The sequence below is a fragment of the Sarcophilus harrisii genome, chromosome 2, assembly GCF_902635505.1.
Source record: "Sarcophilus harrisii chromosome 2, mSarHar1.11, whole genome shotgun sequence".
Classification (NCBI taxonomy): domain Eukaryota; kingdom Metazoa; phylum Chordata; class Mammalia; order Dasyuromorphia; family Dasyuridae; genus Sarcophilus; species Sarcophilus harrisii.
This window is the reverse complement of record NC_045427.1, coordinates 641,928,442-641,946,790: the sequence shown is the minus strand read 5'-3', so window position 1 is coordinate 641,946,790 and position 18,349 is coordinate 641,928,442. Positions and strand designations below refer to the sequence as shown.

General features: G+C 40.1%; 1 protein-coding gene across 4 annotated transcripts in view; it reads right to left on the bottom strand.

The window, feature by feature from the left end:
• Positions 1-18,349, bottom strand: part of RHOBTB1 (Rho related BTB domain containing 1) — an 86,798-nt gene that overhangs the window by 51,019 nt on the left and 17,430 nt on the right. For 2 of the 4 annotated variants that reach the window (XM_031956905.1, XM_031956904.1), the window contains one exon: positions 423-624. In XM_031956905.1, coding sequence (XP_031812765.1) covers positions 423-614 — 192 coding nt within the window. In that variant the 5' untranslated portion in view covers positions 615-624. Of the gene's footprint in view, positions 1-422; positions 625-14,750; positions 15,402-18,349 lie in introns of those variants that run through there. The other 2 variants (XM_023505128.2, XM_031956907.1) reach the window with 2 other exon arrangements.

Below are 18,349 nucleotides of genomic sequence, written 5' to 3'. Positions count from 1 at the left end.
TTCACAGGGCTTAGGACACAGCAAGTTCTTAATAAATGCCTTTTGACTTCTGGCAGGCAATTTTGGCCAGTTTTAAAGGTTGTGTGACTCCGGTCGAGTCATTTCACGATTTCGTTACAGAAAATTCTCTAAGGCTCTGTGTGGCCAATCTGCATCGGTGGATGGAGTTTCCGAACTGGGAGTCCCCCCATGAGTGCAGTCAGAGGTACGGTCCTCCCAAAGCAGGCCATTCTTATGACTCTTCCCAACCAGGAAATAACGTTCTTCTATGAAGAAGAGGGAGGGAGCCCAGGGCTTCTTGGGTCATTTCTGTTTCCTGCTTGGGTGCCCTTTCCACTCACCCCATTGAGCCCATTCGGGAGTCAGTATCACTTGGAAGGGGCCCGGGCCTTGCACCCGGCAGGGTAGCAGGTCCCCCTTACCTCCTGGCAAACTCGGTACTGGTCAATGGCCCATACCGTGGGCACATGAGTGGCCAGCAGCTGGTACTGGGTCAGGGTGGTATTACACGCCCTAGCACAGATCAACCGGGTCTTCCCCACAGCATTGTCTCCGACCACGACACACTTGATGGTTTCAACGTTGGGCCGTTCGTAGTCCATATCAGTGTCCATTTATCCAAATCTGCAACAAGAGGGTCGTTACTCACTTCTCCCGGGGCCTCCTCATTTCCGAGGCTGACTTCCCTTGGCTGAGTTCTGAGGTAGCCTACCATCCCCCCTTTGGAAGGACCTTCAGAAAGTTCCAGGTTCATCCCCTTCTTGGCGGAGATCAGGGAAGGCCTTATCTCTACCCACAACACGACAAAAATAACGGACACACCTGTTTTGACTCATGATGGTGGACTCCACTTAACGTGTTATTTTCTCCTCGCTTTGCTGTAAATACAGACTTGCCGAGTGGAAATCAATCTGGGTGGACAGGGCTGGCTGGTATGGGCTGCTCACATCTAAGAGCATGAGGGACTGGATATCTAGGGACTCTACCCCAACACCAAACTTCCCAGTCAGGGGCTGGAGGGGGCTTAACTTTGGAGATTTAATGTAACAGCAAATTATGACAGCACTCCTACCACGATGGGGCCGGGCCAGCTGGGCGGCAGCAAAGTACAGGAGAAAAGGCAGTCTCACCTTAAAGGGACGCCAAGTGAACACACCAGATGAATGAGAAAAATGTTGGGGTGGAAAGCAAAAAGGTTTGGGGTAGGAGGACAACACAGTTTGCACGTGGATCGCTTTCACATAAGAATATTGTTATTGTCCCTCCTTATTCTACCTTTATCAGGAAGTTGAGAAAACCTGCTCATTGACATAAGGCTCCCCAATCTTTAACACAGGGGTGGTAGAAAGACTGAAACCTGGAGAGACAGTACCAGGTTTTGAGTCTGAATTCTGGCTCTATGGAACTTCTTACAGATCACTTGAACACTCAACAATCATTCGATGGAAAATTCGTATCACAACAATCATTGACCCTGTGTAATGGTTCAACATCAGAAACAGAAATCATTTTATCAGCTGCAATGATAGTAGAGAAGAGGCTTTGTAACTGCCCCCCGAGGATCATGGGACTCCTCGATGTGACTCGTAGCTAAAAGTGTCCATGTGTTAAAATGGGGATTCCTTGAGAACAAGCTCCATTTTTTCCCTATTTCCCTCCCTACCATAATGCACTGCACAGAGTAAGTTTCATTCACTCATTCATTAACAGGCACTGATTAAATGCCTACCACTGTACCAAGAACCTTTTCTCCCTGAAAATAAAGAAGTTGGAAGAGATAACCTTTAATTCAATTAAGATTTCATTAATTTAACAAGGCTTTATTAATTAATAAGTGTTTTACTAATTAATAAGTGTTTATTACTATGGGCTCTGAGGGGCAGTGTGATATATGGAAAGCTTGTTTTGGAGACAAGATGACGTGGATTCAAGTCTCCTCTCTCACACAAGGGGTTTAACAATTAAATTGCTAACTCCGGCTGGAAGAAGGATGGGAGTGCATTGCTTGTTATTCTTTGCTAAGAATCTTCATGACCTGTGGGAAAGGGTTAGGTTAATGGCAGTGACTGCCTGGAAAGGAAATCTGAGATGTTCAAAACACGGGAACATAGAATCAAGATTTCCTCTTCCGTTAGATAGTAAGCTTGAGGGCCTGGGGGTCAAACAGCTAATAACAATCTAGAAGCTAGGTTTGAACCTGATTTCCTGACTTTCTGGTCCACAGTATTCTTCACTACAACAAAGGAAGACAGAGGGAGATGGGAATGAGAAATTGCTTGGAAATGTTCCCCGAGTATTGAGTCAGAATAGAGAACTTACTTAGAATGACTTACCCATAATCACAGAGTTAGTAAGTGTTGGAAGGAAGATTCAAATGAAGATTAGCCTGCCTCCAAGTGCACTTCTCTGTCCACTACTCCATTTTCCTATCTACTGGCTAAGCTTTGTATCAGTTAGGTAAGTAGGCTCTTGTCCACTACCCCATTTTCCCATCTATTGGCTAAGATTTGTATTAATTGGGTAAGTAGGACAGAGTCTGTACTCCAGGGAAAGGTGGCCAGATCCTTGGAACATTGGGCTGAAATGTCAGCTCGTTGCTAGAAGGGTGAGAAGGGAACACATAAAAAAAAGGATGATGATTTACTCAAGCAACTGAAGGATGACTCCTTTTAAAAAATCTACTAGTGCCAGCTTTGGTGCACTAGATAAGGCACTGAGCTTGGATTCAGAAAGTCCTAAATTCAAATTCAGCATCAAGATATTTATTAGCTGCATGATCCTTGGGTAAGTCACTTAACCTTCATTTCCTTAACTACAAAATTGTTGTGAAGATTTAACAAGAAATATTTGTTAGCAGAGTTCCTGCCTCATAGTAGATGCTATATAAATGCTTATCTCACCATCTCCTCCTTAATAATGATGCATTGAGAATAAAGCTATCAAGGAAAAAATAGACATGTCTGGAGGCCTACTGACATCCTAAAATCAAGGCTCATCGGTAAGAACACATTTAATTCAATTAACACTTATATAATACCAGACTCATTATACCCTTTTGGAACCATAAAATGAAAAAAAAAAACAGATTTGGAAAGTATCTTAACAAAGCCCATGAACAGATTTAAAAAAAAAACACTTAGCCCATCACCCTAGAGCAGCTATAGAAAGATGAATACTTTCTCATTAAAAAAGAAAAAGACAGTTGACTGGTAAGATATTCTTGGTCGGTTGGTTGCTGTCCTTCATTCTCAAGGAGGACCAAAATTACCTCATTATGTTAGAGTGAAGTTACGGCGTGTCCGACAATGGCTGATCAGACCAATTCAAGCTTGGAATACTCTGGCAGAGATCAGGCACCAACAGTCCCTATGGACATTTGGGTAGATTCTTTAACAACGGGCATTTCTTATTTCTTCTGAGCTAACTCAATTCTGCTTTGCTCCCAGAGCACAGCACCTTCTCTGGTGGTCCTATGGCAGCGTCTCCCATGTTGTACAATCAACTCAAAAGTTCTTAAGAGAGACCTTGGGACATTCTCAGAACATGTGACAAACACATTAACAATGCACCAAAAATTTTTTTGGAATAGGAAGGTACTATTGAGTGGATGCTACTGAATTTCTCAAATGTAAACAAAATTGTACCTTCAGGCGGAGTTTATGAAACAGCAAAGATCCAAGAACAGAATCAAAAAACCTTCAGTAGGTGATAGCCATCTGAACTCAACCAGCAATACAGCAAAGATCCAAGAACAGAATCAAAAAACCTTCAGTAGGTGATAGCCATCTGAACTCAACTAGCAATACACTGACACGGAATCACTGAACAAATGGCCGAGTCACATAAATTGTCACCATTTTGATGAATGTAGTGCATAAGAAAAAGGTAACAGTGCGATATATCACTCCAGGTTGGAAGATATTAGTACCTAATGGATTCCTACAGAATCCTACATTGGAAGCTCGCTGTCTTTTGCAAATCTGCATGACACAAGAACAGATCTCAGACTATACTTGAGAATTCACAAATAACCCTCATACTGGAAAAGGCAGAAAAAGATCCACGTGGACTATTTTTCTTTTTTGTTTCCCTCTCTGAGTCCTAAGTGATGGGCTCAAAATAGAGGAAGTGAAGAGAGTGGAAGAGATCTTTTCTTTGTCCATCTTCAAGACCTGAGCCAAGTCTCTTCAACCCACTCCAATCATGGGGATCATAGGGAAAATCAGGGGTTATTGGATTGTATACATCTTTCAGTCAGAGTACACAGACCATATAGATATGCATGGCCAGCCCTACTATGCGCACAGATCAGTAAATGCAAGATAGGATGTGAGGGGGCCAAGAAGAGATTTAGATGAAATGCTAGGAGAAGTTAGAATCCTTGCAACTGGAGAAAAGCTGGGTCACTATGAGAAAAGACTGGATAGGAACTTTGCAGGAAGGGTTTGGTTTCTTAAGTGGAAATGATTTTATTTTATTTTTTTGGAGGGATATTCACGTCAAGGCACAAAAACTCACTTTTATCTGTGTCAGTTCCAAGCAGACGGCGCTAGCCCCATGCGGCACAAAACCTACTCTGTGTGAGCTATGATTTCCCCACTCTCTGTCAGTGTTCATCACATCACTAGGTGAAATGCACCAAGGCAAATGTCATTTGTTTCTTCTCCAAGTATCATTGCCTTAAATGACCTGAAGGGTCAGTGATGCTTTGGGACCATCTGGAGAGGGACTAACTGGAATCCTGTATTTGCTTATTAAGCTGATGTGACTGGAGGCAAATGGTGAGTGCTTAATAAATGCTTACTGTGTGATTGTTTGGACTGGAGTCAGAAAAGGAGCTGCTCCTGACGCTTGTCTCTGACACTTCTTATACACCGTGTGACTGAATGCACCCCTCTGAGCCTCAGTTTCTACGTATGGGGATAATAATACCCATAAACACTTTCATAGAGTCAATGTGAGCACTGCAATGACTAGCAATTTTGGTGCCTGGGGCTAGTGCACAGAGCAGCATCATATTCGATTTGACTTTGTAATTCATGATGGAAAAAAAAATCCAATAAGCAATGAAGACAAGTTCAATAAAATGGTTACAAAAATCAGAAACTATAGTGGTTTCTAAATACTAAAAGAGCTCATGTGTTAAATTTCTGTACCCTCTAATTTTTGATTCCTTGGGGCAAAGCTCCCCTCACCCTGACCTAGTTTTAACAGGCTCTAAAGATCAAATGAGCCAATCACGTAAAATGCATTATAAACACTAAGCAACATATCAGTCCAGCACTCATCCTATTGGACCCTGTTACCACCATCCACCATGATGAGGAAGCTGGTGGTGAGTACAGTAGATGAGATACAGAACCTACAGGCAGGAAGATTTGGATTGAAGTCTGGCTTCAGGCACTTAATAGTTATGTAACCCTGGATAAATTATTTCATCTCCCATCTACCTCAGTTTCCTCATATGAGAAATGGAGATAATAGTAGTACCTATTTCCCATGGGTTGTGACAATAAAAGAGATAATGTTAATAAAGAACTTTGCAAAACCTCAAAGAGCTATATAAAGGCTCATCATCATCATCATCATTACTAATAAATGGACTTCATGGGGTCCATAGAGGACTCTCCTGGGGTCCTGGAGGACATCAAGAAGTTTATAAGCCAGGAAGGTCCAGTCCCACATGATTGAGGGAGGAAATGGACAACAAATGAACACGTGAATCAAAGGATATTTATGAAATGCTTATTATGCACCAAGCACTATGCTAAATGCTGGGATAAAAAGAAAAAAAAAAAAAGAAGGCAGTCTCCATCCTCCAAAAGCACATAGAGGTGAGTGGTGGCCAACGAAAGTAATTTTGGTTTGGAAAGTTACAGGGAAGGGATTGGGGCTATAAGGGAGTAGACACATCTTTTTCAACTGCACTATTTGCATAGGATTTTATAAGCTTTTGATTCTATAATAATGGAGTAAATACTGAACACTATGGTATAGACTGCATATAGTACTTATTCAGTAGTTCATGACCAATTCTTCATGACCCAATTTGGGGCTTTCTTGGCAAAGATCATAGAGTGATTCATTCTTTCCTTCTCCAGTCCATTTTACAGATGAGGAAATCGAGGCAAACAAGATCACATAGCTAATAAGTGTCTGAGGTCAGATTTGATCACAGGAAAACCAGTTTTCCTGATCCCAGGTCTGGCTATCTATCCTCTGTGTGACCCAGCTGCCTAGGAAGTGGAATTGTAAAAGGCAGAATTGGAGGTATTCTCTGAAAACATATAACTACATATAAAATAATTTATCTCTAGGTACATATATATATATTATACACACACACACACACAAATAAATACACATGATATTTTCAAGCAACAGCTCACATTTTTGTGCATCTTTAAGGTTTACAAAGTGCTTTATTAAAGCTGGAAGGGACCTTAAAAATCCCCTAGCCCAAACCTATCATGCTACAAATGAGATCCAGAGGTGACCTCCCTGAAGTTACACTTGTGATACCTGGCCAAAGTCTGGATTTTAAGTAATCCCTTGAGAATTGACTGATTAAGAAGCTCTGACTTCAAGTCCTGTCTTTTATTAAATACTGACTCAGTGATCCTGAACAAGTCATTTAATGTTCACCTCCCAATGATTTTCTAATCTAATCTTCTGGTTCCTAAAACAAGCTACTTTCTTCTGTGCCATGATCTCTCATGAAACCACCATGAAGGATGTATAGGAAGGATCCCCTCCTCCCCATTTTGTCAATGAACAAAATGGGTCTCAAAAAAGACAGTGACTTGCTGATGGTCAAAGAGCTGGGATTTGAACTCATGCTTCCCCCTTCCCCCTCCCCTATAACTTCAAAATTTTTTTTTTTTTGCCTGATACAAATTAGAGTCAGTAGCTTGCCATTGATCTTCTGGGATCTAACATTTTCCCATAAACTTTTGTCATATTTAAAATGTAAAAATAATTTTAAATCCCTGGTCATGTAGAACAGGCTGCAAGCTCTAGTTTGCTGACCCCTGGGGTGCCTCCCTAAATGTATTTAGATCACATGTGGCAAAGTTGTGAAGCAGCAGGTGTATTTCTAGGATTCCCACCCTCCCTCTTCTTCCCTTCTCCTTCATGTACCTCCCCTTCTTTTCATGATATCTCAGTATAAAGGAACTCACATAAAAGTATCTTAAAATATCTTAAAATATTAAAAAAAGTATCTTAAACAATGAAGAATTTTTTTTTAATAAATGAAGAAAATTCCCTTTAAAATGTCTGAGGAAATTAATGCTTTAAGATCTGCGGGACTGTGGGTGTGGGGAAGGAAATACAGCATTTATGATTTCATTGTGTTAGGGAATTAATAGTGAGAAATCTTTGAGTCCTCTGAGTCACTGAGAGGATCATATAGCTCAAGACTTACAAATAGCAGCCAATCAAGAAATGTTCAATGAACCAATCAATAACATTTTTCTCAAGCCAATATTGGGCTAGGTAGGAACTGTGTGCATATAGATAACGAAAATGAAATATTCTCAAGAGGCATCTACATCCCAACGAGGGAGACAATACATGCCCAGAAGTATATAATGAATAAATACAAATATTCATACAGTTAAATACAAGATAGAAAAGAGAATAGGAAAGACTTTATATGGAAGATAATCATTGGCCATTAATTAAACTGAACTGAATCATGCTAGAATTGAAATACAATTTTAATTTTAATTTTAGAAAAATAACCCCAAATGCCTCGGAAATCATTGACCAATATGACACAATATCTAGCAGGATTTTGAGTAAGAACTTAAAATTCTTGAATTTCAGTATTATTGTATAGTTTCCAGTTTCTTAGCTTTTCTCTAATGCCCTCTCACCTTTTTTTTTTTTAAACTGAGGCAACTGGGTTAAGTGACTTGCCCAGAGTCACACAGCTAGGGAGTGTTAAATCAGAGGTCACATTTGAACTCAGGTCTTCCTGACTTCAGGGCTGGTGCTCTATCTACTGCCCCTCCTAGCTGCCCCAATGCCCTTTTTATCTTGGTGACAACTAACAGTAGGAAGTCACTAGGTCTATAAAAAAAATATGATGAAACAACAATTGATGAACCAAAAGTCAGCTGAATAAAAGGAATTGACAAACATCATCTTATCAGCAGACTACATTCAAAACCTAACTCGTACGGTTTTTGTTGAGCAAGGGACCTGCAGGAGATGGGAAAGAAGGATGGTGCATTTTATCTGCACACATTTCCTCATCTTGGTTTCTTAACTACTGGTTTTAGGTCAGCAGGAATTGGAGGGGGGAGGCTCTTATATTTTATTCATGCCTCTGTCGGGCAGTTCTGAAGTCCTGCGGAAACAGTTCCTGAGTAGAAAAGGAATGGGATGGGACTGGCTAGTGTCGGGGAAAACAATTGTTTTTCACCAGCAAAGAGACAGAAACAACTCTATGCGGAAGAACCTCGTAGTTTTTGAAGTCAAAAAAAAAAAAAAAAAAACCCAGAACTGGCAAAACTCACATCCTATGATCAAAGAAGAAAAAAGAAGTTCTAAAAGGACTCAACATTCTCTGATCAAAGAAGAACAAGGAAGTTCTAGAATGAACACAGGAGAACAAATGGATTGAAGAAATATTTGGGGCATAAACCCTGGCGTCTCTTTAATTGACTGAGTAGCTGAAAGGACTTCATTGATGTTCCCTCAGTATTCTTACGACAGTTGAATGATGATGAAAAATGAGGTAACCATTCTTTTGGAAAAGAAAGATGAAAAGGATCTGGAGGCAGGGGTTTACAGGTGATAATGGGCTGGTTAAGAAGACTCATTTCAAGTCCAACCTTTGACAAATACTGTCTAAGTGACCCCGAATAAGTCACGGAACTTGAACTTACCAGGCGATTCTCTAAGACACTAAGTTGTCAGGAAGGGGGCATTTATAGAATTCAGACTTTGGACTTGGGAGCCTGGTTCTGTCAAGCTTTAACGTGAGCCCATCTAAAATCAGGCCATCTCACCACTGCACTGCCCAGCCATTTCTAAACCATGCTGCTGTGCAAGATCCCCTCTCTGTTGTTCAGTTGTTTTTTGTTGTGTCCGACTGCATGTCCCCCTTTAGAGGTTTTGTTGGCAAAGATCCTGGAGTGGTTTGCCATTTCCTTCCCCAGCTCATTTTACAGATGCAGAAACTGAGGCACAAATCTCTTAAGACTTGCCCAAGATCATACAGCTAAAAGTATCTGAACACAGGATTTGAACTCAGGTTTTTCTGACTCCAGTTCTGTTGCTATCCACTGCACCACTACCTGCCTCAACTCTAGTTTCCCTTTATGTGTTGTCTTCCTTTATTATTAAAATGTAAACCCCTTAGAGGCAAGGGACTATTTACTTGCTTATGCTTGCAAACAACAAGCATTTTTGGGTAATTTATTAAATGTCCTTAGGTAACTTTCTAAGACTATAAATTACAAAGTAATTGCTGATGAGAAAACAGTTAATAGAAACGATAGAATTGTGAAAAGAGCTGTTCCATTTCACATGCTGCTTCCTGTTTCATAATCGACTCTCAAAGCTGGAAAAGTCTTCAGATGTTCTCTCTCCAAAATATCTCAGAAGTGGTCACCCAGTCTGTCTCTAAATGACCCGGTAATTTTAACTCGGGGCCACAAGGCAGTATAATGGATCGAGCGCCTGGCATGGAGTCAGGAAAACCTGAGTTCAACCAGTCTCAGACTCTTATTAGCTGTATGATCTTGGGCAAGTCACTTAACCCTGTTTGCTTCAGTTTCATCAACTGTATATAACATGAACTGGGGAAGGAAGTGACAGACCGCTTCAGCAGCTTTGCCAAGAAAAGCCCCAAAAGGGGTCACAAATAACTGAAAATAACTAAACTGCAAACATTTTAGCTTATCGCTTTTGACATTACTATCTAGCTCTACCTTTTAGGAAGTTCCTCTTCACACTGAACCAAAGTTTGCCTCTGTATAATGGGTCAGAGATTGCAGAATTTGAGAGCGGGAAGGGTCTTTACAAATCATCCTGACCCCATTCATTTGACAAATGAAGATTCATGCTCAGAGACAAGTGACCTAACTTGGATCATCTAGAAGCTCTAGGTCTTCAAATCTAGCTACTGATTTTTTTTTCTTTTGCTGAGGCAATTGGGGTCAAGTGACTTGCCCAAGGTCACACAGTTACTAAGTGTCTGAGAGCGGATTTGAACTCAGGTCCTCCTGACTTCAGGGCTGATGCTCTACCCACTGCGCCCCCTAGCTGCCTCCCCAAATCTATTCTTAAAGCCCACAGAGCACCACCTCCCAGCTCCTCCCAGATTACACCATGTCACTTCTCCTCCCAGGAGTCCTTTAAACATCCAGAGGCAGCTAAAGCACAAAGCTTCATATCAACTGGGCACTCGCTACATATTCGGATTAAATTAAATTCAGCTGAAACACTGTCCACTTCCTATGACTGACTTGAAACAGACGTGGTTTCAATTTCAACTGGTCAATGTCTCTGAAACTGCCCCTATTAGTCAATTTCCCTGTAAATATCCCTCTTAATACCCTGGAGGGACTGGCCAGGACAGTGGAACTTTCAGCTTCCTCATCACAGGCTCTTCTTTTAATAAGAGAGCACAGTCAGTGGTCTTGTCTCCATCAGCTGAGAGAGTCACTCATTTGTCCATTTCCTTTGGATGACCTGAAATCTCTCTCGAAGTAGGGTCAAGGATCCCCTTGCACAGGTGGGTACCTGCCCCCTGACTCTCTCGCACACTGCCCCCTTGTGGACTTTTGGGCCATTTCTGAGCTGCTGCCTTCCTCGGAGGCTTTCGGTTGGTAAGAACACCTTGTGCTGTCAGAGATTACATCTGTGCTTTACAAAATCCACGTGCGCTAGAACATTTCTGGTTACCTAAGTGAGGGATCTCCAATCTTTCTTAGGATCTGGTGACTGCGGACAGTTGGTGACTGATACGCTTATCAAATATGCTGATGATGACAACGGGCTGGGAGGGGTACTTAATATAACAAAAATAATAATCAACAAGGATTTATTAAGTACCTACTATGTGCCAGGTACTTAGCAAGCTGGAGATCCAAAGATAAGCATGAAACAGTTTGTGATCTTAAAATAACCAAATACTGCGTTAGATAACAGTCAAGATTCAATTTCAATAGGCGTTTTAGCCTACTGGTAAGACACTGATGACAAAATCCAGAGGAATAAAGGCAAAAATCTTAAACGTGGGTTAAAAACAATCAACGTCTAAAAGGGGACACTCTAAAAGGGTGGCTGACCACCAATTTGGCTAAAAGAGTCGGACACGGTGAAAAACAACTGAACAGCAGAATGGGGATCTTGTAAAGCAGCATGGTTTAGAAGACTGGGTTGTGGTGGGATAGCAATTTATCTGAAAAGATCTGGAAATTTCAAGGACTTCAAGCTTAGTGAGTCAACAATAGAACTCAGAAATCAACAAATATAAGGGAAAGAAAGTTAGGTTATTTCATCTCTAAGATCCATCATCCAAGATGGAAGGAGGGGAGAGTCCCATGTTGCTCTGCTCCGGTCAGACCCCATCGGGGTGTTGAGGTCACTACTGGACATTATGAGAGGAAGCATGTTGATCAATCTGGAGGGTGAATATGAGCCTTAGAATCATGAAATCCAATAACTCTTAGAAGGAACTTGGGATCTTTAGCCTGGAGAAGGGAAGACTTAAGAAAACATAATTCCCTTCAAGAACCTGAAACACTATCACATATCTGCTTGTCTCTAGAGGGTAGAAGCAACCAGAAATACTGGGTGGAAGTTGCAAAGAGGCAGATTAAGACGAGATATGCTAAAAATTTCTCATAATTAAACCTGACCAGGAGTGGAAGGAGTGGGATTCCTTTCATTGGTGGCCTCCATACCAAGCCTGGATGGCTGACCACCATTAAAAGAGGACTTCTTTTTCAGGTCTGAATTGTACTTTCGGAGGTCTCTTTCAAGTCTAAGAATCCATGACTCTATGATGTTTCACATTACAACATTAGGTAATCAACATTTGTTCTGATCCCAGAATCTACAACAAACGAACACAGTGACTCTTTGCAGATGAGATAATACCAAATGGATGCTTGAGCTGGAGCCTACAGCAGGAGGGGAAAACAAAACAAAAAAACCATATTCTCTTCACCCTTGGCTGTAAGTCATTTAGAGACTTTATTCATGCTCTGACAATTTCAGGCATTAGTTATAAACTGCATGAGGACTTAATGAAGACCTCAGGTATTAGGTTTTCACAATTTATTTTGTTGTCTGTCTCTCCTCACCTTTATCCAGATCAGTACTCCCTCTATCTAAAGCACAATTGTCTAAATGTTCTATTCTGTGCCCAGGTCAGCTTGCTCAATGAGGCATTTAAAAATATTCCCCAAATAATGAGGAAATCATTTATCTTTTAAAAGCATAAATTTACAAAGCTCCCACCATTCACCTAACCTGTTTTTCAAATGTGGGTTTTTAAAACCTGGCCACAAACATCTACGTCAGGTCCTTCCCATGGAATTCATTTTTCTACTTTTGCTATTTAGAGATGATCCCCAAGAGCTTTGAGGAAAACACACATTGTTCTAGCTACTTGAGGAGAATCCAAATAGAAGTGGGAAAAAAGCTTATCCCAGAGGCCTCTGAATTTGAAGGGTTTCACAGGAAAACTAATATGATCCTTACCTGAACAGAACAGCAAACGAGTAGAAAGAGAAGTTTTCAAAACCCCCACAGATTTAGAGCTGGAAAGGAATTCAGAGAGCATCTTGCTCAAGCCTTTCATCTTACCATTAAAACTGAGACTTGGAGAGGAGAAATAAATGAGTCACCCTAGACTCAAGTAGAAAGTAACAGAAGTGAGATTTGAACTCAGATCCAATATCTCTAATCATTAAGAAGTGATTAAAAAACAAACAAACAAACTTCCCTCCATTTATTTGGCCTGAATTTCTCTCTCTGTAGCTATTCCCACTTCTGGCTTGCACAAAATGAATGATTTTTTTAATTTAATAGAACTAACTACCACCCTGTTTGGATCCAAAACCTCTAACTATATTACAAAGATCAGTGGTTGGCAAATAAAAATATTTTAAGCTTGATTCGATATTGTGCAACTCAGTTTTAAGAACACCGATAAGGGGAAAAACAAGGCTGGAGAGTGTTATACAGATATATGATAGACCGGTGTAAGAGACCTTTGTTCCCTCTCCTTTTCCCGCAATGTGCAACTTGCCTCCCTTGAGAGAAACTATCAGATTTCTTCTTTCCAACCATGTTCCCTAAGCACCACTGAGCTGGGCCTTGCCAACGGCCATGTTGCAGCACCTTCACATTAGGTCCATCAATAATCACTCTGAATCAGGACTTCCCTCGCTGGGCCCATCTGCCCCAATCAGAACCTGAACTCTCTGAGAGTCACTTGAATTTTTGTATGTCCGTTGTATACGTTATTACAATTCTTGAAACAAAGATTCATAAATTCTTCTCCATTTCATTTCACCCCACTCTGGACTGTGTGAAAGGCAGATAGATTCCTATAGTTCTTCAGCTATAACGGGGAATGATGATCACTGCTGAGAGGACATAATTGAGATAAAATAAGGAATTTCAAGGAAATATCAAGAGTATAGATGAAGTAAAGATGAGGGGAAAATATTAAAATATTCCATTGATTGGAAATGTGTTTTTTTCTAGAGATTAGTGCAAGTTGGTTAAGGTCTGGATTGGAAAGAGCTACAAAGAGGTCACAGGTTAATAGAGGTCAAGCTGGAAGAACTTCAGAGGTCTAAATCTTCATTTATAAATGAGGAAATGAAAGACTTGAGAGGAAAAATAAACTGCCCAAGATAACACAAATAGTAATCATCAGAGGAAGGACTTCATTATAAGATCATTGGCTGGCTGGCTAATGCTCTCTCACCCCTTCTCTCTTTTTCTCCTCATCATGCATTCAATCCCAGCTTATTAAGAATAGGGAAACTGATAAGTCAAAAAGTGAAAATTCAAAATTGTCAATATTCCCCTAGGAATCACAAAATCTCAGGATTTAACACTAGTGATGATCTATTTAAATTTCTTTTTAAAGGGGCAGAAACAGGCCTAGAGAAGAAAAATGACCAAACCATCATCAATTCCACATTACTCCCCCTAAAACACCCTATATATTAATACTGTTTGATTTTTCTCTTCATTGCCCACTTCCATGTCTACCCCAAACTCACCTCTACCACCTGGGTCCTCAACTCAATTGGGACCTTGTACATGCGGCCCTTCCTGATCTACCTGCTTTCTCCTCCAATTACTGTAGCTATAGAGAATAGATAGATGATAGATAGCTTTATCTATATATTGTTCAATTTACTAATCTATATACATGTTGTTTCTTTCTGGTAGAATAAAAATTCCTACATTCTTTCTTTCTTTCTTCCTTCCTTCCCTCTTCTCTCTTCTCCTCTCCTCTCTTTTCCTCTCTCTCTCTCTCTCTCTCCTCTTTCTCTCTCTCTCTCTCTTTCTCTCTCATTGCCAGAAATATAGTAGGCACTTCACAAATGCTTTTTGAATAAGTAAAATATCCAAAATCATTCAGATTTTAAATAGAAAAACTCAAATTCAAACAAAGGCTAAGTCCAATGCTTTTTCCATGATTCTAAGTTAATATTAACCTAGCCATCCTATGTATCAATGAAACAAGTTTAGAAAATCCATACCTGGGAAGTAAATCTACAGAACACTGGAAAACTGGATCTTGGAAATAATTGCCAGTGATGTAGATTAGTTAGACTGGCTTCCTGAGCCTCAGAGAGACCCTTTATAAAAATGACGTTCTGACCCAACAATTATCAAATGATCTAGTTTAAACATTTACTAGTTATGCAACGTGCCTGTTAGAATGAGGCGATTCCATGTAATTGGCACAATCAAGGGATCAACCACCTCCTGATTTCCTAACCAAGTGAAGGGGGCAACAATGAGTGAGAAAGTACCTCTGGATAGGAGATCAAAGGAGGCACAGTCTCAGATTTTATCAGAGCTGAGGGAGAAGATGAAGAAATATTCTCAGGATGGGAAAGATTAAGGGGGAAGCCACATTTCCCCCTTGTGACTTAGGGAAAGACATCATTAGAGAAACTAGAACTGTTTTTTGTTTGTTTGTTTTTAAGGGTGAACTAGAGGAGGAAAAGGAAACTCAGGGACTGAACTTTAATATGCAAGAACTTTGTTGTTTCTCTGAAGGGAAGGGCAGCTAGGTGATAGTGGAGTCTGGAATACTCATCCTCAGGAGTTTATATATGGTGGATATGCACTAATTGTGGGGCCTGCTGGCCTCAGTTTCCCCAAAAATGAGGTGGAGAAGGAAATGGCAAACTCTTCCACTATTTTTGCCAAGAAAACCCCAAATGGGGTCATGGAAGAGTCCAAAAGATGGAAAAGAGAACTGAACATCACAACCAAGGAGAAATCAGGTAGCTCCTTTTTTCCTTTCACTGTTTATTATCCTAAAAATATCTGTCACTGAAAACAGTGCTTTTAAAGTCTGTTCTTTCATTGGATTTTCAAAACAACTCTATAAGGTAGATGATGGATACTATTACCCCCTAATTTATAAATGAAGAAATGGGGATCAGGGATGTTAACTTGCCAATGTGAAAAAGCCAGCAAGTATCTAGGGAAAATTTGAACTCAGGCCTTCCTAAGTTCAGTACTCGATATGCCATTTAATTGGCTATACCATCTTGGACAATTTGGGAATAGTCCCTCTTGCAACAGGCTGCCTTTTTCTCCTCTGGATCAGGCTCCTCCCTTCTATCAACCTTGCCCTTCAATTTTCCAGAAAGTTTTTTGGACCTGCCAGCCAACCTCCCTCCACGCCCCTTCCTGTGACTTAGGGGACGGCAAACCAATCAGAAGCTTAACAAATGCCCCTTATGTACACTGTACTCTGCTAGGAACTTGGAGTGTAACTGTTCTCAAGGAGCAGTTTTGGAGATTCTAACAATTGGAACATGAGTGAATCTCCAGTTCTAACTGTAAGACTCCATGGCAAAAATCAGCTATTTTAAACCTGGGATGGGATCCTTCTGTGTTTCCCTTCTATCAGTTTTAGGAAGTTTATTTTAAATGAGCTCTGAGTTTGCAAGTGCTCTAAGTCTGCATTTAGGAAACTTTCTGATATTAGGTAGAGCTTGGGCTCCTTGCCCAATCTTACATTTATAACATCTCTAGTTAACCCCTGACCCCTTTTTGGCAGAGGCAGAAGACAGTTACTAGAAATGTTTGGTTAATGAAACATCAGATTAAATTATACTGTCTGTGGAAGTTGGGGAAGGAACTGACCTTTTCTCAAGACTTCCTTTCTTCTTTTAAACAGATGCCTACAGAACCAATCGCTCTGTTTGCTCCATATCTTCCTTTTCCTCCTCAGATATTCTAAGTTACTGCTCAGTCTTCCCCTTGGTCGTTCTTGTTCCAGTCCTCTGAATTCACTCAGAGTCTCCCTCTAGTTCTGACATAGCTGCTTTTCTTTATACAGTTTCTCAGCACATGACCTAGTCTTGCCCAATGGCTTTGATTCATGAAGATTTATAGGTCCTGATTACATTTAGTTCTGACAGATTTACTCTAAAAGTTCTCTCATCTGCTTAAGCTATCAAAGCTAAGATGGTGTGATTTTAAGACCTTACAAGATATTCACTTGTCTTCTAATTCATAAGAAAACCTCTACAATCTTACTAGATGGTAAACTACTTAAGGGTACCCTCATTTCCTCCTACCCCAATAGCATTTACTAATTATCTATTGATTGTTTAATAATGTAGAGAAGATGAAATAGAAGGCTTTTCCTGTGAATCTGGAATTTTCTTTGTGAATTTAGATCAATGGATTATTTTTATTTTTTAAATAAATAATTATTAGATTACACTTGCTATAATAATTATGGAGCATTTCTTCCATTTTTCTAAGTTGGGGATAATTATATTTTATTTTCTTTACCAAAAAATGTTGAACAATCACGAACTCTTTGAGTTGAAATTGCATATATAGTCAATTTTATTGTAACTCAATGCCAAAGTACCACACTACATAAAATTGCACACTAAAAACCATAGGATTTATGGGAGAAATGGGATCAGGAGTACAATGCTCAAAAATTTCATCAGTGACATATTTAAAAAGATAGCAACCTAATTAGGTTAATTAAAATAAATTACTTAAAATATTTTGAAGTTTATACATGTTAAATAGTTCAGAAATAAATACTACAATAAAGACTGCTGCTCAACTAACACCTTTGTTCCCAAGAAGTGGACTGGAGGGTAGAAGTCTAGTACAAGAAAAAAGTGGGGTAGGGGATAGCTTTGGTCCAGCCCTTCCTCCAGCCACAGCTCCTACTGTACTAGGAGATACACAATAAATAAGATCATTTTCCCCCTGTGTCCTCTCTCTTCTCTCAAAAGAAATCCTGTATGAGCATGTTCAAATTTATGCTCAAAATGTTCTCTAATGAATCAATTGCTTTTGTTTTATAAATAAGCAGTACTGTATATATGTGTGTGCACACACACACGAAAGAGAAAATAAAGGATTGAGGCTAGATTCTGTCTCTCTCCACACATATGTATGTATACATGTGTGTATTTACACATATATGTATATGATACGTATACAGAAATACGTCTATATACATGCATATGTATAAATACATATTCACATAAAACCTCTCACCTTGATCCTTTATGCATTTTTTTCTTTGTAAACTTTTTTCTTTGACAACCTCATGGCTTCAACCCCCATATCTGTGAGATGACTCCCAGACTATGATTTCTTCTAACTTTAAGCTCCTCAGATCCAAGCCCCATAGTCCCAGAGGCACCTGAGACTCCTTCAGGACCCTCATGGAGCTTATTCTCTGGCTTTCCCTTGAAATCTTCCCTGTCTTTCTAGTACTGCGGTTGGATCCATGGCAGCACTACCCACTCAGGCTCTGAAGTCAAAACCTGGGGTTTATTCCTTCCTCACCCCTTTCCATTTCTCACATGCAATCAGCAGCCAATTCCAGGCAATTGATGAGTGTAACATTTCTTCTTACACATAACACTATGGTCATAATTCCCTCTTTCTGATCCAGTCTTCATTTTGTTGAGAGTGTAAACTTTCTTTACCATAGACTTGGCCATTCAATTCAATTTAATAAACTTTATTTAAAAAAACTCTTGTTATTTTTTCCAGAAGTCTTCACGGACTCTCCTAGGTAGAGTAGCAACTCCTTTTGCTTGACATTCAGCAAATGGCGTTACAGTGCACAGAG